Source organism: Pezoporus flaviventris, unplaced genomic scaffold (assembly GCF_033815535.1).
Source record: "Pezoporus flaviventris isolate CSIRO_AGI_PZ_B2104156 unplaced genomic scaffold, CSIRO_AGI_Pfla_v1 ptg000043l, whole genome shotgun sequence".
Lineage (NCBI taxonomy): Eukaryota > Metazoa > Chordata > Aves > Psittaciformes > Psittacidae > Pezoporus > Pezoporus flaviventris.
The window spans coordinates 1,242,028-1,261,917 of NW_026892591.1; the positions used below are offsets into that span (position 1 = coordinate 1,242,028).

At 52.8% G+C, this 19,890-nt stretch overlaps 1 protein-coding gene across 5 annotated transcripts in view; it reads left to right on the plus strand.

The window, feature by feature from the left end:
* The window catches only part of ADAMTS10 (ADAM metallopeptidase with thrombospondin type 1 motif 10), a 64,522-nt gene that overhangs the window by 10,319 nt on the left and 34,313 nt on the right, over positions 1 to 19,890 (plus strand). Inside the window, exons 1-3 of one of the 5 annotated variants that reach the window (XM_061466789.1) lie at positions 76 to 166; positions 4,170 to 4,444; positions 16,501 to 16,823. In XM_061466789.1, the coding sequence (XP_061322773.1) occupies positions 16,736 to 16,823 (88 nt within the window). In that variant the 5' untranslated portion in view covers positions 76 to 166; positions 4,170 to 4,444; positions 16,501 to 16,735. Of the gene's footprint in view, positions 1 to 75; positions 167 to 4,117; positions 4,445 to 5,267; positions 5,345 to 15,952; positions 16,076 to 16,500; positions 16,824 to 19,890 lie in introns of those variants that run through there. The other 4 variants (XM_061466792.1, XM_061466790.1, XM_061466788.1 and 1 more) reach the window with 4 other exon arrangements.

Here is a 19,890-nt window from a genome sequence, read left to right on the forward strand (position 1 = left end):
AGCTTCTGTGTTTCAACATTAGCCGTGGTAAACAGCTCACCATCACCTCATTTCCTGAAAGAGATGGGTAGAGGGTCAGTGTTCAGGGCCAGCTCCTGGTGAATGGGAAGAAAGGCTCCAGCACTGTGACTTCTGTCTGCTGAATGCAAAGAGGTGCCCCAATGAGGTGGATGGAGAATCCCAAAGAGACTCATTGCAAGCAGAAGACTCTACTGTAAAAGAAGCTGGGACAAGGATCCTGGTCTTGTCAGTTGAGCTTACTCATGTTCAGGACTGATTGGAATACCACCATGTGGTAATAAGGTTAGATATGCAAAATGCAAGTTATCTTTCAGCATTACTCAACTGAATGGCATTTCATTGCCAAATCCCCCTTGAGGACCCCTTTGTTTACACTTGGAGGAGGGGCTGTACACAGACATCCATAGTAAAGATTTTTCCAAGGACAAGGTGAGATCCTGAGATAGAAGGGATGAGTCACTTGGGCAGTTTACAACGATGAAAACGCAGCATCCCAACACAGCCCCTTTGCAGTGATAGCAGAGAGCTCTGTCCTGACCCCTCAGCAAGGCGTCCTTCCCCTAAATCCCCGCAAGGTGATGTACAATGATCTTGATAAAGGCTTTTCGATGGCTGTGCTTCCAAAGCTTCAAGCTGGATTTACAGGTTTGGGAGATGCCAACCCCATTTTATGGAACACCTGGGACTGTTGAGGCTGAGTTTTACTGGTGAGCAGTTAGTTTGCACGTGTCTGAACTAGTGGCAAACCGAACCCACTTGGTTACAGCTGGTTTCACTTGCAGGTTCTCAACCTGCAGTGTTTGGGCTAGACAGAGCAGAGTGATTTGTTTATTACAGCAGTAGCTAAAAGGCTGAATGGACTGTTGTGTTAGGTGCTGTACAACCATAAAAAGGGTTAGGCTGTGGCCAAGTAGCGAGTCCCAACACGGACTTGGGGCCAGGCTGTGATGTAGAGCCAGAGCTGGGAACTTTGCCCAGGCCGTGCAGTTTAGACATAGCAAAAGAGAGAATATTTTATTTCACGTACAAAATGGTTTTACAAAATTACCCCATCAGGCCTCAGCATCATTCCTTATGTGTCTTAATGGCACCCAGGATAGAGTTTGCTGCCTTTCGAGCCCTAAAATGAGCACTGGCCTTAGTGTTGTGCAAGCTGGTGCTGCAGCTGGGCACACTGGGTGTTTGTGAGCATTGCCCAGCAGCACTGAGAAGCTACAGCACAAAGCCTGCCTGGAATCGTTGCTCTTCGTGCTTCCCCAGGGCTCAGTGCATCATCCCTGCAGGGTTTGTACCAGCCTGGACCTCGCAGGACCCGAGCACGCGGTTTCTGCCACGTGTAGCCACAGGAGGGTGCAGTGTCACCAGGCTGCTGAGCATCGGGGACAGGGTGCTGGTGCTGTGCTCATCCCAGGGGTGAGTGAGGATGCAGGGTTGCCACAGGGAGAGGATTTCAAGTGTCTTCTCATCTCTTCATCCTAGAAAGAGGAAGCAACTCCTTGGCACTGTTTGATGTTGGAGATGAATTGCAGTGACTGTCAGTTGCCTGTGAAACCCTTTTTTCAGGTAGAGTCCAATACCCTCTGCTTCTTTTTTTTGTGAGTATCCTGTCCCTTTACCTCTCCCTATTTTCGAGGTTTTTGTGCAGGTTTGGGAAGGTGTGCACAGCTCTGCGGTGGCTCCATCACCCCTTCAGAGACAGGTTGAGACTGGAGTAAGACCCAGGCCTGGTACAAGTTTAAGAGGGTCCTCAGAGCAGGACTGGTCTTGGGTACCAGGCTGCAGGGTTGGCCCAAGGCACACGGATTGTGTACCCTTGTATGCCAGGAGTCTCTAACACTGTATTTAGCATCCAGGAGGGACTGGAGACCCTGCACATCGGGGAAAAGCAAGTTTCTTTGGGAAGGGAAAGGGACAGGTAGCAATGAACTGCTCCCTGCTGAGCAGGGAAGATGGACACCTGCACCTCAGTCCCGCTTCATTATGCCCTGAGTGTGTTTGGAGACAAGCATCAGCAGATGCTTGTATGCATGTATCATCAGCTGCCCCTGGTACGGCTCTGGGCCATGCTTTGAGCAATTAGCTTTTCCCTGGCCAGAAGCAGCAGCATTCAGTTAACCCCCAAATACTTTGTTTAGTTGCTCTTGTATGTGTGTGCTTTGGGGGCTCAGACAATGGCCAGCAGGGCTGGGGGAGGAAGGAAACCGCTCTTTCCACCCAGCCAGGGAATCAGCCAAAACTCCAGCCCAGCAATTCCAGCCCCTTTGAACTCGGTTTTCAAATGGAGAGCCAGGCCTTTCCAGTCTGAACGCCTGTAAGGGAGAGTGGCTCTTGTGTGCGTGTTGGGATGCTCCAAGGGACGGGGGCTGTGAACTCCCACCATTGGCATCTCCTTCTGGGAGCAAAGGATGTTTTCCCTTGTTTTTTCAGGGCTATTAGGATGAGCACATCTACCAGGCAATACCAGATACTTTGAGATCGTCAAAGGCACAGGAGGTCCCTCCTGGGCATCTCCTGCTCAGGTCACTCTGCTGCTCCATCCAGGGAGCAGAGTTCAAAGGGCTTCAATAAGGGTTTACACAGATTTATGGAAGCAAATGAATTATGGCTGTTAAATGCAAAGACAGAGCTTCTGGCTTGGGTTCAGCCCTGCACTTAGTCTCTTGATAGCAGTGGATGTAAGAGGATATACCACAAAAAGCACCACAGCTTCATGCTTTGTTCTTAATCACTTTTCTGAGGCATGCCATGGCCAGCATTGGGGTAGGATGTTGGGCTGGAACAAAAAGCCTTTGTGGCTTTTTCTTTCTCCATTCCCATCTAATGGTCAGATGGTTACAGACCAGTGCTGGGTCAGCCTGGGCGGCACCCAGGACCATTACCAAGAGCCCCGGCTGTCCGGCCTGCCCAAGGGCTGAATGTTGTGGATTTGGCAACGTGCTGACCTGGAAGGGCCAGGGCAGGACACGGAGTCTGGAGGAGCTGCTTGTCCTGCAGACGTGGCACCCGCACCACAGGGCTACAAGCCCCCTGCCCGCCTCACAGAGCCCCTTCTTGCCGTCTGCTCCCGGGCAGAGGGGTCTCATGGTCAAGGAGTTTGGTCTCAGACTCAGCTTACCTCTCACCCAGGAGCTTTTCACTTCTTTACTCTTCATTCAGATCTTTTCAAAGGCTCCTTGAACGCGGTTTTGGGGTCCTTCTGTCCCCAGAGATGGGCTCAAGCTGGAGGACCACTGCCCGGTCCTGCCATCCTTTCCCTGTGTCCTGCCCCAGGGCCCCTCTCTGTATCCAGGGAAAAGTTGGGCAGTGCTTGGCACTGTGGAAAGGCCTGTTTTTATAACATTTGCTGAATTTCCAGGTAATTCTCTCTTTAGCAAGGCTTCAGCTTTCTAATCTCAAAAGATGACTTCAGAAGGGAGAAGGAAATGAGCTCTTGCCCTTTACGGTTGCTTATTGTTTTATGTGTCCTGAGAGGGCTTTGTGTTGAAACAAGGAGCATTTTAATGTATTTGCAATGTTTATTCTTTACTTTGTATTGTCCTCTGTGGGACACTCCATGGTGGCAGCAGAACAAGAGAAATTATGGCAGGGCCGGAGCCAGCAGGGCACAAATGATGTAACTGGGGAGGGAAGGGAGTTCTTAAAACATGAGCAAGTTAATGAGGGCTTTTTTAACCTTAAAGCCAATACCTAACCCCACTGGAGGGCACAGAGGCTTTTGGTAAGGCCATTTCATCAGACAGGCACTGGTGTCTTACAAGCAGTTTGAAAGCTACTGTTAAAAGGAAGGATGGGAGCTGTTGGAGGAGGGGGAACACCCAAACCCTGGCTTGTTTTATGTGCTTTGTGTGCTGTGTGCCACCATCAGTGACCTCTTTGCCTTATCGCTTTCATGTTGGGGTGTCGGATCGGCCTGTGAGCCGGGAACGATCCCTGCCTGCTCCTATGGAGTAAGGCTAAGCCGATTAGTTTTATAGTGCTGCAGGCAAGACCTGCCTTCTGCACTGATGTCAGCAGCCAGGGCGGGACTTTTACAGCCCTCTGGCTTTGGGGATTTTTTTTTTCCCCTTTTTTTTTTTTTTTTGGGATAATCCTGGCAAAATTCCTGAGCAAAGTTTTTTTCCCCCTTTTTTTTTTCTTTATTTGAGCAGCCCCTCTCCATGCTGCCTGTGAGCTGCTCTCTTATTACTGCTCACTTCCTGAAAGGAGACTTCTTAGCAAAGGCTCTTGCTCCAGCGCTGCCTGGGTCTGACAGAAGAAGGTTATTGAGGAAGGCGACATAAACCCTCAGCCTGGAAACTTTCTGACACGCGCAGGACCGAGGGGGAGAGAGGAGCTTTTGGCTGCTGCTGCGAAAAAGAAGAAGAAAAAAGCTCAAAGAATTCAAAAGGGGGGAAAGAAGAAAGAAGGGAAAACACTCAAAAAGGTAAAACACTCTTAAAAATGATTCTTTCCAGAGAAGCCTCTTTGAGGTTGGAGTGGGGTGGTCTGGGGCGGAGGGAGCGCGAATGGTCTTTGAAATCAGAACCGTCTCCCTGGAGAAGGAATGAGCCCGAAGAGCATTGCACGCTGGAAAAACATTTATGAGAATGAAAACCATGTTCACCCTTCTCCAACATTCAGAGTTTCCATAAAAACGCAGGGTTGTGTTTCAAAGCGTCTGCAGGCAGCAGGAGTCAGGCATCCGCGCTCGCGGCTCCCTCGCCTCCCCCTGTCCCCACGCCACTCCGCTCGCTTGATTGCGTTAAGCCATCCGATCGTGTTTGCTGCTCTCAAATGCGATCCTCTGCTCCAGAGCTGCCGCGGGCAAAGCTCTCAATTACAGACAGCAACAGCTCTAATCCCTGCGGCAGAATGAGACGTTCCTCGCTGTCTTCATTCCCGGGAATACACACATCCTGCGCTCCCTCTTTTGCTGTCTCTCTCCATCTTCAGGAGCTGCCAATGCCTCTTCCCCTCCTGTACAATGTGGTCAGAGGATTAGAAACTGTCTGCCCTGAAATAGTTGCAATGTCATTAACTTCGGGGGCATCACCAGGCATTTGGCCCCGTTGCACCAGTCGGGTATTTCTTTGCTTTGATTATGTTTTAAAGGGTTTTTTTCTTTTTTTCAAAAGATCAATCCCTCAGAACATGTTATTTTAAACATCAAAGTAAATATTAGTGATGGGGAGATGCCAGAAGATTATCTCATTAGAGCTGAAGGAGCTGTGCTATAAATAGAAAGGAGTTTATAAAATAACCTTGGCAAATAGCTTCCAGAGGGGAAGAATCAACCAAGGAGGAAGCGTTGGGCCGTGCTGGTCGGAGCTGCGCTCCAGGGCAGGTACCTGGGGCTGTTTCTGGTCAAGCATATGCAGGGATGTAACCTCGGGGGGGGGGGGGGTTGTTTTCCTGTTTCAGTGCATGCCAAGACCCATGTTGGCTGGAGAGAGCCACACCAGAGATCTGTTTCTTATTGTGGCCGTTAATGTTGCTGTTAGCAGAGCTCACGTGGTGACAGTGTGCGATCTAGTGCATGATGGGTGACAGCAAGAAGTATTTGAAGTCTTTGTTCGTTTCTGGTCCTCCCTGCCCCGTGCTGTAGATGGTAGAAGGGGAAATGCTCTGCTGGGGGCCCAGGCAATTCCCCAGCCAATGCAGGGGTGATCCCTCTGCTTTGCTTGCCAGAGCCTTGCCTGGGCTAGCCTGGAATGTCTCCATCAGCGAGGCTTCCTCCAGTTCTTGGGAGGTTGTTCCAGTGTCACAGGGTTTCTCCACATATGGAGCACACCGAGTGCTCCAGTTGCTCCATCCTCAGCTTCCCGTTGTTCCTGCTTCGCCCCGCAGCCACTCCCTCTCCTTCCCTTCTCCTCCTTAGATCCCTAAACCCCTCCAGCGCTCATTGGTGCGTCTCCATTTGCATTCCCCAAGCAGCTGCTTGTTGGGTGGAATGGGAAAGGTCCTGTCATCTCCCGTAAATCATGCTTTTCCCAGATAAGGCTCAGGGGCTGAACTGTTTCCTTTGGCAGAGGAAGACCCCAATAAGCTGGGACTGGGTGAGCAGTCGATGGGGTATGAAGTGCAGCCCTAAGGGAAGGTATTGCCTGCTCAACATAGTGCCTGCTCCTTAGGGGAGAGGCCTTTTGAACACCAACATGCAAACCTGTAACATAAGAGTCTGTTATCACTGATGGCTCAAGGCCACCCAGAGGCTGTTACAGGGAGGAGTAAGTGTGCTTATCATCACATGAAGCCCTGGTCCAGAGACAGCATGGGCTCAGCTGCCCAGAGGAGCAGCTCCATGGAGGGCTTTTCAGCACAGGTTGCATCAGGCCCACCCAGGGGATGGTTCTGTTCAAGCACTTATCTAAAGCTTATCTGAAACCCCCAACTCCAAAACCCACTTTTCTTGCCAAGTTTCCAGCAATTAGTTCATTCGAAGCCAGAAACACCGCAGGATGTGTTTGTCACGTCCTGTCCTGCCTAGATCTCAAGTTAACACAAATGAACTTAAAACAAACAGAATTCGGACCAAATTTGCCAAAGGTTCAGGAACAATCCACTAGTGATTTGGATGAGGTCAGCTCAGATGTGCTGAAGACAAGCAAGTCAAAAAGGTCTTCGCTTGACCCCACCACCATAGGAAATGTTTGCAGGGCGAGTGGTTACAAACATTTCCTGGGAATCAGCAAGCAGGTCGGATCTCATGCCGTGATTGGAGAATGTGAAACATGGAAAACCAGGGGCTGGGATACAGCCTCCTTTTTCAACACAGAAGGAGGTTTTAAAGGGACACCAACAAAGCACATTTTCCAGTCTTGGTTACTGCGAGTGCCTTCAACTGAATCTGCAACCGATTCAAGACCTGGGAGATTCACCACTGAGAAACACTGCCAAAACGTTTGAGCTCCATCTGACTTCAGTGGAGTAATGTCAGAGGCACGTGTTGAGCGCAGGGTCTCCACCTGGCTGCTCCATTGCTGCTACCATCTACCTTCTGCTTTCTTCCAGGCTGGGAAAGAAATGCTCGGGGTATGCCGTGTCTGACCGTTCAGCATCTTCATGTATCTGTTTTTCATCCCAACCCACTGGCATTGCTGTTGTTTCCTACTCTTCCATCATAGCTTAATTTTCAGAAGGAAAATGAGTTCAATTATATCTATTCCTGTGCAATTCTGCAAATCTTTCTGGATTCCAACATTCGTAAATGTTGGTTCCAGCTGAGCTGAACTTCTGGGTGAAATACTGGCTTCCCACTGTGGATTTGTCCCGCTGACCTTAACAGGACTAAGACCTCACCCCAAAGTGGCTCTGGTCAAAGCCACAGTGCAAAAGATGAGCTAAGTCCTGTCGGGGTTAGCAGCTCCTCATTCCCTGGCCATGGATGAAGGCAGCTCCTCCATAGCCAGGCACAAAGAAATGTACTCGGCATCCTTTGGGCTGCAGCTTCCTCGCTGGGAAGCCACACGTGCTGTTTCACCCTGCCGTACGCCATCAAATCCAAACCAGCAGGGCCATATGTTTCCCTGAACAGAGAACCTGCAGGGAGGGCAAAAGGGCCCATAAACTCTCTGCACAGCAGATTTCTCAGAGCTCGCTGAAGGGAGCCAGAGCCTGGATGATCTGCAGATCTGTGAGAGCAGGATGGGATCTGCATCATGCAGCCCGATGGGATCTGCATCATGCAGCCCGATGGGATCTGCATCATGCAGCCCGATGGGATCTGCATCATGCAGCCCGATGGGATCTGCATCATGCAGCCCGATGGGATCTGCATCATGCAGCCCGATGGGATCTGCATCATGCAGCCCGATGGGATCTGCATCATGCAGCCCGATGGGATCTGCATCATGCAGCCCGATGGGATCTGCATCATGCAGCCCGATGGGATCTGCATCATGCAGCCCGATGGGATCTGCATCATGCAGCCCGATGGGATCTGCATCATGCAGCCCGATGGGATCTGCATCATGCAGCCCGATGGGATCTGCAAGACTTCACCCCACTGCAGAGCTCCCTTGGCAAGTTCCTCTGGGGTAAAATGTGTTGGGGTCTTTGGTGCTCACGCTGCCTTGCACGAAGGGTGCCCCAGGGTGGTTGCATGGTGGGGTCCCCATGCTCTTGCACACGCTTCCTGCTCTGCTGTCACCAAATCACTTCTCTGCTTGCCTTAGTTTTGCCTTGCTGTGAAATGGAGCCGGGAGCACTTGCCCGCTGGCAGGGAGATGCTGGAGGGAGGTGAGGCTGTGGGGATGGTGGCAGGATTTGTGTTACTGTGCTTTCGGTGCCCTGGGAGGCTGGGTGCTTCCTGCACCTCTGCAGCAGGGAGTCCTGGTCCCGATGTGCTGGAAGCACGCAGCCAAGCAGGCAGAGCAGATCAGGATGAGCCACCCCTTTGGCCAGCCAGGGTTCCTCTCCCTTTCTCTGTGTCCCCATGATGCAGCCACTTCCCTGAAAGGACGTGTTTCTGATTTACTGGGAGGACAGCGTGGTCCAAACTGACTTTGCTGCTGTAGGGTCCTGCTCACAGCTCACTGTGCTTCCTCCAAGGCACTTCTGTGTGTAAACCCCTGAGATAATCTGGGGTTTGTGATCCAGATCTCACCTCATGTCAAGGTTAGTGCTGTTCTGAGAGTGGGGTGGGACCAGAGGTCCCCTTGAGTCCCTTTTATCCTCAATTATACTTTGACTCAGCCTGGCAGGACCAAATCAGCAATGGGTGTGGAGCCAGTCAATGCTGTGGATCCCATCCCCTGTGCAGCTCTGTGCTGTTGCTGGATGCAGCATTAAACACTGCTATGCCTGGGGATGCTGTGCTGTGGTGGTGCTAGAAGGAGCTGCTGATCTCTGTGCTCACTGCAGGCCCCATGGTGCTTCTCACAGCCCTTGTGGGTAACAGGAGTCCCCCGAGATGCTCTTCCTGTAAGGCTCAGTGGGGTTCTCTTACAACTCCAGCTTCAGCATAAGACCCTGTGTTGTACCATGGATGCAGGTGATGTGGCAGGCGATGAGAGGGCTTTAGTGGGGCTCTGCTCTGCATCATAGCGCTTCCAGTGTAATGATCAGACACGTCTTTGTTGGACGGTCCCAGCATGGATACAGCACTACAGATGAATGGGGTATGGCCCTGCTTGGAGGCCAGGTTGAGGAAGGAGTCAAATTTAGGGTGCCACAGTTGGTGTGGGAGCTGTGGCAGGTCCCTGTAAGCCGTTAACTGTGTAAAACGGGGCACTGCCTGAGCTGGAACAAAAAGCACATCCCTTTGGCAGCCCGGATCCCTGCCGGAGAACACCGGTGGCTGCTCTGCAGGTGAGCGGAGCTCAGTGCTGGCGCAGGACGGTGTTTGTCTTTAGGCAGCCCCGGGGCTGGGCGCCTTGTGTTGCTGTGTTGTGTAAGCACAAAGACTGCTGGAGGGCTGGCGCTGGAGCCAGCTCCCCCGGGATGCAGATGGCAGCGCCTGCTTCCCGCCTGCACCGAGGTGTGAGATGTGAGTGCTCCGGGCCTTTCCCAGCGCCTGGGGCAGTTTCCTGGCATCCAGAGCACTGCAGAGCAATGGGGCTTGCTCTGTGCTGGTGCAGAGACCCAGGAGATGGGGATTCTCTGCTGGCTGCACTGAACCCGGCAGAGAGAAGGGGTAGTCTTATGAAGGCAGAAGGCAGCTAGGCAGACATGGAATACACATTCCAGATACAAACCCAGCCTTTGTGCATGCCATATCCACAGCTATCAGTGGTGTGTGGTGGCACGCAGTGGGCAGCGAACGCAGGCGTGCTGTAGGTAGTATGCACCCTCATACAGATAACCTCTATCCTCATACAGGTAGCGTGTATCCACGTGCACAGCCGTGATCTGCATGCGTGTGGTTGACATGTGCATAGTTCCATGCACTGTGCATGCGTGTGGTTGGCGGGGACGCTGCATGGTAGGAGATGCCCTTTCTGTCAATGACTTCTCGGTTGTCTTTTTGACTCTGCTGGTTTGTGCATGGCTGGAGCCAGCAAGGAGCGTGGTGGCTGGGGGCCAGCAAGTCTGGGTCACGTGGAGCGGCTCCAAACTATTGCATAAGTCCTGTCTGAAAGTGGACCTGCTTGGTGGAGTCATCTCCTTAAAGCAAAAGAAGTCCAAGGCTGGGAGCTGTTGGGTTCTCAGTAGCCACTTTCCATCTGGCTGATGCTGGCTGGTCCAGCAGCTGGATTTGGGCTCAGCCCTGGGGCTCGCAGTGCCCCGTGCAGAACACCCCTCCCTGATGATGAGATGAGCTGGCACTTCTCTCTGGCTTTCCTGTTGAGGACCTCCGAGCATTTTACCACACGTGGGGAAATGCAGTGACCCCCAGATAGGGCCAGATCCTTATGTAACGGACAGATAGGATTTCCAGAAAGCAAAGCAGTCAGGGAGAGGTCAGTGCTCCCAGCTCTCCATTCGCATGCCATGGGTTGCTTTTGCCCCTTTTGCTGGTGAAATGAAAGCTCCTGCTGGAGTCTGGGGAGGAGCAAGGGGGTAATTCGGTCCTTTCCTCACCGTGATTGCACTGAATAGACTTGACTGTAAAACAGTTCTCGTGTTTTAAAAAGAAAAGCTACTCCCACACAGTACTGGAGCGAGCCCAAACCCCTGGGAAGCTTTGCTTGTACAAAGGGATGGAGGGTGTGCCCGGCTGCAGCACAGCAGGGCCCATGTGGAGTGCGGCAGCAAGCAGGGAACACAGAGCCGGGGGTCCGAAGGCAACGAGGGTGTTCTCTGCTCACCCCGGGGCACCAGGCAGGGGGATGGAGACCCAGGACCAGACCCTTCACCTCTGGGGTTCAGACCGGCAGCATCAGTCTGGATTTCCCACGTTGCCTTTGGCTAGGGTTGGATCTTGTTTTAACAGTGCAAAAGCCTCATCTGTCCTCCAGGCAAACACTGAGTTTGACCCTGGAGTCGCTGGAATGGGTGTCTGTAAAGAGCTGCTCTTGGGATGAGATGAAACAGCCCTTACAAGAGAGGGGCTGCAGCGAGTATTGAAGGCCCCCTCGCAGCCAGTGAGTAAGGAAAAGGCAAAAGCCCTTGTCTGTGCTCCAACGTGGGCTTGATAACGGGAGCAGCCAGAGGGATGGCGAGAGGATCCTAAAGGGTTGCTGTAGAGCAGTGTAGGCAGGAACCATCCCATGGCTGGAGGCTGCTGTTTTCTGGTGAACAGTGATAACTACGTGTTTCTAATTCCTTGCTTGCTGTGCCCCCAGAGAGGCCAGGCTTGGAGCAGCAAAGCAGACTCAGTTCAAGCTCTTGTTTTCAGTTCTGCAGACCTGTGGCTTTAACCCGTTTTTTGCGCGCTGCAGCCAATGCTCCTCGCAGTGAGCTGCTGCTGAGTTAAGGCTGATTTGTCTGGGTTTAACCCTTAATGCTACCCCAGAGCTGAGAAATGACTTCCCAGTGGAAGTCCTGGCAGGATGGCTGCAAAGAGGCTTCTGCCATCTGCACCTCAGCGTGTTTTCAGCTTAGCAGTCCAGCGGAATACTTTGTCGGGAATATCAGGATTCAGGTCTCAGGAAGCAGGAGGTGCGGCGTGGCGGGGGAGCAGCGCTGTTTGCTCTGTCCTCAGGAAGGTGCAGGAACCTGCCATGGTGGTGACTGTGCAGGCATGGAGCACCCATCACCCAAGGGGAGCGCATCAGGCCAGCACCCCCCTCTGCACTGGGAATGCAGTGCTCACAGGGAGAGACCTGCCTATTGCCCTACCCTGGTGTGCACAGTCCAGGTGGTGAGAAGGAGGGATGTAAAAGTGGTGAGAAGTGATTTGGGGGAAGTGTCAAGGAGGTCAGAGTGTCAGAATCACAGAGTGGTTTGGGTGGGAAGGGACCTTAAAGCCCATCCGGTGCCAGCCCCCTGCCATGGAGCTCCCAGGGCCTTTGCTTTTAAGATCTTCCGGCCCCTGATAAAGCAATTTCCCCCATGCTTTTGTGAGCTCTCGCAGGGAGGTGGAGATGGAGCTGGTGGTCCAAAGGTGTCTCCTTGCTCTGCAGTCCAGGTACATGATGGTTTTCTGAGTGTTGCCTGAGTGCAGCACCAGGAGCTGAAACCAGGGCAGTCCCTGGAGGCCATGCAGAGGAGTTATGCTTACAGCAGGATTTGGGACATAAATTTCAGCCAAGGGTTTACAGTCAAAACTTGTGGTCCTCCATGAAGCAGCAGCAGCAAGAAGGAGGCTGTTCTCCCAGGAAACATGGTGACTTTAGGCTGAGCATCCATGAGCTACAGGCACTGTGAGGTCTGCAGTGTGGATGTGGTGGGCAGCTGTGAGAACAGGAGGTAGGTAAGAGCCAGCTGTGCAGAGCAGGGGTTCCATGAGGGTGGTGGTGATGCTGCTGCCAAGTGCCTCTCTGTAACACTGGCATGAGCCATAGATCCCAGCACCCTGCAGTGCTCCCCCTATTTAGCAAAGATCGTGATGCTCATGGGGCAAGCTGTGTGCTTGCAGCTCTTCCCCCAGTGATAACTTCAGAACTGGTGGGACACTTTCGTACTGCAGTGGATGAAGAGCAAAACTCCCTTTGTTGTTGTGTGTACAATGGCCACGTAGCTGCGGGGTCTGAAGTGCTGCTCAGCCCATTGGCAGGGTGATGAGGGAGCCAGCACCAATGCTGGCTAAGCTGTGGGCCGTGGCATGGTGATAACCCCAATGTGGTTATGAAGAGCTATGGCCCCTTTTACAGAGGAACAAGAAGTAACCATGGGGGCTGCTGGCTTTCATCCATTCATTAATGCCGTAGCCAACAGCACAGCCCAGAAATGCTGTTGAGGGTGAAGCAGTGAGGCCATGGGATGCTCTGCTCTGCTCCCTCTGCTTTGCTCTCGCTGCTCACAGGCACTGCATGTCAGTGGAAGGGCCGGGGGCTGCAGGGGGGGATGCTGCAAGTATTTCCTCCCACTGGGGCAAGCTGGAAGCAGAAATCTGTGTTTGTGTTTATTTCTCCCTCTCAAAGAAGGGAAAAGGACACCTGAGCTCGTAATTTGCAAAAGTTGGATGAGAAACCTGGAAGCTGCCGGGCCCTGCATCTTTAAAAGCAGTTAAATTCCTTTTCTCTGCACTAGGAGGCACCTTGAACCTTCCTCTTGGCCCCGAGCAGAGCCCATCTGCTTCCTATTACCTTCCCATAAAGCTGCCTCCCCGGCCAAAAAGCCGGGCTTTCAGGGAATTCTGTCTGCAGCCCCGATGTTGAAATTAGTAACAGTTGTCATCTGTTTTTCTTTTTTTCTCTTCTCTTTTTGCTTTATTCCAGCTTGAATCCTAGCCCCCAGCCCCATCTTTTCCCCGTGTTTTTTCTTGGTGCGGGAAGAGGTGACCTCGAAGCCGCCATCGGCTCCGGTGCCACCGGCCCCATTCCCCTCATCCCGCCGCCTCTTCCCGGCCCACGGGTTCACGCGGCGAAAGCCACCTTGGCGCGGGGAGCGGGAGCGTCAGCGGGGCGCCTGCCAAGGACAACGAATTCCTCGGGAAGGAGCAAATCGGAAGCAGCCCAAAGCGAGGGAGGCACGAGACCGGAGAGGTCACCCCACGGCCCGGACCTCCCCGCAGCCCCTCTTCCGTCCCCACCGGCGGCATCCCGGTGTCCCGCTGGCTCCGACGCGGGACGGGGCTCCTTAGGCTTGTCCGGTTGCTGCTGCTCCGAGAGCAAAGTCTGACAAATGAGGTGGTGGAAAAGTTTCTCTGTGTTGAAGCCGCAGAGCCCGTGCTCCTCCGTGGCAGAGAGGAGGGAGCCGGCTCCTTCTCCTGCGGGACATGAGCTCGTTGGGGTCTCGGAAGTGAAGTGCTGCTGGAAGGGGCCGTGTTTTCCTGGAGGCCCTTCCCCCAGCCTGGCTTATGGGAATTCCGCAGCTGTAATTCCTGCTCCTGCCCCCAGGCTGGGGGCTCCGGGGTCCTGGCGCCTGCAGCTCCCCCCCTGGCCCCTGTTCCGGGGGATGCTGAGGAGCCAGGACCGAAGGGGAAGGGCAGAGGGGACACGGGGGCACCGCTCACGGCTGCTGCAGCTCAGGGGCGCGGAGAGGCAGAGGAAGGACAGGGAATAACGACAGCCTTGAGGAAGCAGGTTCGACAGCTGGAAAACAAGAGAAATCAGTCGTGTGAAGCCCAGGAGGGAATACACTTCAGCTGAGCAGCTTTCTGTCCACAGACCTTGGAGCCGTGACAGGATTTAAAAGCTGGAATCTCAAGCTTTAATAGATGCTGAAAAATGCTGACTTAGGGCCGCAGCATTCCCGGCTTTTGCTTTGCCTTCTCCCTTTTCCAGTTCACTTCCCACAACCCAGCAGGGAGCAGGCACAGAGCAGCCTGCAGCATCCCCAGCACTTGGCCGTGCGTTGCCATAGCCCTGCCTTTGCCCTCTCGATGCTGCATCTGGTGGGTGATGCTCCAAAGGATGCTGCCACCAGGTGAACATGGTCTCATGGACCAACCCTCGGCATCCTTCTGTTGTGGTGGAAGAAGGCAGAATTCCTGCCCATCCCTCTTGTCTCCACTGCCTGCTTCCCTTTACCTGTTGTGGGTGACTGGAGCAGCCCAAGATGAGCTATAGACAGCTTTTCACCCATCAGGCAGTTTATCCTCACAGTCTTTGAGGCCACTATCATGGGTGCTGTGTCTGTGCTTTGCGCAAAAATTACCTGGCAAGTGGCACCAGAAGTGACTGGGGAGACCAGCCCCAGGCCTCAATGGGTCTTTGGCCGTTTTTAGTTGTAAATAAGCAGTTAAAAATCTTAACATTTAAAATGCAGAGCTCCAGATTGTGATTTAAGGGTGCGTGGTTGGTCCTCTCAGCATCTTTACATTTTACAAAAGGACTTTGGACAAGGGCCTGTAGGGACAGGCCAAGGGGAATGGCTTGAACCTGCCACAGGGGAGACTGAGATGAGCTCTTAGGCAGAAGCTCTTCCCTGTGAGGGTGCTGAGGCGCTGGCACAGGGTGCCCAGAGAAGCTGTGGCTGCCCCATCCCTGGCAGTGTTCAAGGCCAGGTTGGACACAGGGGCTTGGAGCAGGCTGCTCCGGTGGAAGGGGTCCCTGCCCGTGGCAGGGGTTGGAGCTGCATGGGCTTTAAGGTCCCTTCCAACCCAAAGCATTCCATGGTTCAGTGATTCTTCTTTTACCTCACCTATGTAGTCTCATGCTGGAATGGGTGTTATTCCAAACCCCCGCAGCACAAATAACATTAACTGCATAATATAGATGGGAAAACAGAAGTTGAAGTAAACTGCAGACTCCCAATAGGACACGAGGCGACCAGAGAAGGAACCATGCTCTCCTGCCCTGTGTTCTAGCCAGTAGTCTTTGCTATTTAAAACACAGAAGAGCAGAGAGAAGCAAGGGTTAACAGCGTTATTCCAAGTGCTTCCTTACTGGGACGAGGACCACACACATGCCATAGCTATTGACACCTTTGCAAAGAGCATTGTCCTCCTGTCTCCGGCTGAGCAGCTCAGGAGCTTCTGTCCCGCTGTTCCTCACCCTGTTCTGGACCATCTGTGAGTTGTAGCTGTGTCTCTGGCCTGATGTCAGGCTTTGGTATCTGTGGCCTTTGCAAGAACACTTGCATTTTGCTGCCGAGCTGCTCTGGAGCAGAGCATCACTGCTCAGATATTTGGGATTCTCTGGGTGGTGGTTAGGTATGCGCCGTATTCGTTGCAGACGTCATCGAGTCGCTGGATGGAAACAAAACCCACGGGCTTTATGCAGCTCTCCAGCGCTATGTGAATTTTGTGTAATTGCCTCAGACTGGGTGGAAGTTATCTGGGAGCCAAAAATCTTTCACTGAAGCAATTAGCGAATCATTTTAAATCACAAATACAATTGGGATCTCACGATCCATTTGTGGATAGGGCTGAGGGTAAGGGTGAGTTCACTGAATGGGTCCTTTGTTTTCAACCACTTTCTTAGGTTTAGCCAACGCATTCTGAGAGCAAGTGCTCTTCTTTCAGGGCAGTGACAGTCATTAAAGTGTATTTTGAAGCCAGGGGAACTGGAGGAGAGAGGATCTCTAGATTGCTGCTCGCTACCACCCTGCTAATGCTTTTCTTTCATGCTCTCCTTTAAGAGATCAGGTAACTGAGACCACCTCACTCTTTGGTTTGCACTTCCTCGGGGGTGTTGACAAAGGATGCCCATCTATTCGATGCTGTTTTCCTCAGGAATAAGGTGTATACCAGCCCTTTAGTGCCGCTGCCAGAGCAGTGCAGGGGCTGTGCTGGGAGCAGGGTTCTCCCCGGGGAAGCACCCGGGTGTGCAGTGTCCCTGTAGCAGGATACCGTGACGTTCCAGTGCTGCGAACTGTTAATAGCAGTTGCGTTCACTTCCCTCTTTCTCTCCCCTTTCTTTCTTTCTTTCCATCTCACTCTTCCCTTCTCCAAGACCTAAGGCTTTCCTCATTCCCTCTGCTCACCATTTTCTTCTTTGTGTCTTTCTCCTCCATCCTTTGTTGCTCCTCTGCCCGTTTCCTGCTCACTCATCCCCACTCTCTGCTTCACAGGGGCAATGCCACCGAGAACCTGGGGCTCACACTAGCCCATGCTGACCCCGCACAGCACACGGCAAAGACACCGTTGGCTTCGCTGCTTTGGGAGAGCACGGAGCGGCCGAGGATGCCTGCGGAGGGACCGAGGACTCCTGTCTCTACATAAGCAGTGGCCGAGGGAGAGACATGTTGGGACAGCGCCCTTTCAGCTGGCACAATACTCCCTGCACTGAGACAAGCATCGCTAACCATGGCAATAGCTTGGAGGCTTCTCACGTGGACTGTCATCTTCACTGCGGCTCTGCGCAACTTTCCCGGTGACACGTTCCAGTCACAAGGTAGGAATTGCATGGGAATGGGAGCTGGAGCCACTCACCTCTGCTGGAAGGAGCCCTAAAGCCGGCCCCGGGGAGGTACTGGGGTAATGTTGTGCTGAGGACGAGGTGGAGACACCTCGAGCTCTGCTCTGCTCCCTGCACTGCAGCAGAGCTCCTGCTGCTGAATGTGCAGGTGTTTTCCCTTGTCCTGGAGGAAGGGATGTGTTTTGCTCTCGGATGTTGTGCTGAGTTCCGAGCAATAAGGTCTGTGCAAGATGAGAGCCACGTACAGGCTTAGCAATAGAGGAAGCTCCTCTTCCACTCGGGTGGAGCGGCGCATCCTCGGATGAATAGAGGCTTTGTTCCGAGGAGGGCCTGAGTCCTCTGCACGTGCAGGGATGGAGGTGGCTGATGGAGCATTACAGATACTCCAGCTGAGTCTGGTCAGACGTGTGCTGCTGGAGGAGGTTTAGTTTGCACACACCTTCCTGGAGGCGCTACCATTAGTAAATGCTCAAACCTGCTCAGGTGTAAGCACTTTGTACCTGTCCTGTATGACTCTGCTTCTGATGGCCTTGTGTTTAAATACAGAGCCCTATATGCAAGTGATTGCAAGGAAAGCAGAATGTGGGTCTCTTATACATAGATTTGTGCCTTTGTAGATGATTTTATTCCAGGTTAGGAAGGGACTGGAAGGTGAGAACTGCCTTGTGCCCAGCCTGGAGTACAAATACAGCACGGGCAGGTAACACAGTGTAGTTAAATTGCTTAATACTAGTTTGCTTTCGTGACCTTTTCTTCAGAGGCAGTATGAGCACTGCCATCAGGCACCAGGGGTTAGAAGAAAGAGCTCTGAAGTTAGACATTTATCTGTGCAAGGTGTTAAAGCCTCAGCAGTGTGCTTACACAGCCGTAGTTGTGACAGAGTACATGTGCCCAGACTAATTGCAGCGGGGCCAAGGTCAGCAGCGTAGCAGGCTCCTGCTTAGTGCAACGCCATCAGGCTGTAGTTACTATGGCTGTGGGTTGTCTTGTGAAGCAGAACTGGAAAGAGGAACAAAGGCAACCAAAAGCCATGCAGTGTCCTGGGTCTGAGCTGCGTCTCCTTGCTAAAGGTGGGATGCTGCCCAGCTCATGCTGGCTGAAACAAGAGGCATTCCGACCCAGAGCTGCATGCTGTGCCGGCGCTGTGCAGCATGCAAGGTTATACAGGCAGATTTCCTTGAATCTGAAACAAGCCCTGGTTTTGGTCCTTTTTGCCAAAGCCTCTGGCAGTGCCTAGGGTGGCTGTTCTGGGCCTCCCATGCCCGTCAGATCACACCTCCCTCCATGTGCCCTGCGTTCGCCATGCAGCGATGCTCTGATGAGGACACCGCTGCCAGATCACCTCCACCCTGCAGCTCGGATCCTCCCTCATGAGTCCCCGTGCTGTTTGTGAATGCACCTTGCTCTAAACCCCAGGGCTCATCACATTTACAGGTCATGTCTTTGTGCTCTCCCAGAGGCAGTCTGGGGGATGAATCTCAGCCCACGGCGTTGCTGGGAGCATGGTGCTTTGGCAGCATCAAGCTGGGGATTGCAGCCTGTCCCCTCCCCAGTCCCTGTCCAGTCCCAAGGGTCACGCTGCCCCATGGGCCCCTCTTGCTGTCAGAGCACTTTTTTAGGCTCCCTGCATGCGGAACGGCTGGCGTCAGGCTGTTGATGTTACTCAACACTTCACCACGCTGCTGAGATAGCAAGTGCCTAATCCTCACAACACCCTTTCAAGAGGGTCAGACACTTATCTCCTCTTAGCAGTTGGAGGCACGGAGGGTAAAGGCTGGTGTTTTCAACAAGGCACTGATTTGGACCAAGTGCCTTGCTCCAGTTAGCAATGGAGCAGGTTTCACATGCCCCATGTGCACAACTCCAGATCAGTGTATTTGTTTTATGCAGGAAAAAGATTAAGGTATCACAGTCATAAGCTGTAATTATCTTGGTGGGAAATAGCATCCCAGTGTTGAAGGCCTCTTCAGGCCAGCGGAGATGTAATGAGATTCAGATGTAACGTGTACACTCAGGCTGCAGGCTTTAACAGTGCAGGGAACAGCAGCTGAACGTGCTGCTGAATGGGCTTTGAGCAAAAAGAAGTTTTGTGCTTGCACCTTAGTTTAATTCTAGTGACTGACAGATGAGACGTTCCCCATTTTATAGGACATCAGGATGAGGCTGATCCCCCTGTTCCCGATTCACATGTAAGCCAATGGACCCTCGGAGGATGTAGTGATGTTGCCATAATGCCAGGGCAGCCTGAAGCCATGCAATCCCATAGTGCTTTCCACAGCCGTCCCTTAGGAACTGTGTCTGGACTGCAGCTGAGGCTCCTCTTTGCTCTGGTGAGAAGACCGGAGCAAACATCTGCTTCCTTTTCATCTTTAAATGAGTAATGAGTAAATGAGTAAATGTAAATGAGAGGCAGTGGTGAGGATACAAGGAGAGAACAAAATCCCTCCCCCTCCAACTTTCACCTTCCCTCTCTTCTTTTTGTTCAGCTTGCTCCTCTGTGTCCCCTGTGCCCTTTCTGTTCCTTTACCAGCCCTGTCCCTATAGACGCGTGCTCCCTTTCCACCAGAACCAGGCAGCTCGGTACTTCTCCCCGCACCCCATTCCCTCCCGCTTCCCAGCTTTCTCCCTTGCCCTCTCCAGGGACATTTGTGGTCCAAGCGTGCTCAGTCCCACACAGCCACGGGCAGGTTTTCCTGGAGAAAGGCTTTTTATAGCATCTCTTCCACAGCAGTGTGACAGCGCTCTGGGAACACCAGGCTGCTTATCACCAGTGCAGACCCTCCTGATACGGTGGGTGCAGTACTGCGCATTTCAGGCCAAGAGCTATTAATACAGCATGAAGTGGCTGAGGGGTCACAGGGCACATGGTGGCTTTTCTGAACCGAAGGAAGGCAGGCAGGCCAAAGAGTGCTGCTCTTGCTGTTGGGAGCTCCTATAATACAGGGAGCATGACCAAGGGAGGGATGAGCAAATGAGGGAATTAGGGAACATCTGTGATGTTGGGTGGGGTGCAGGGGGTTAGGGAGTAAAAGATCCTAATATC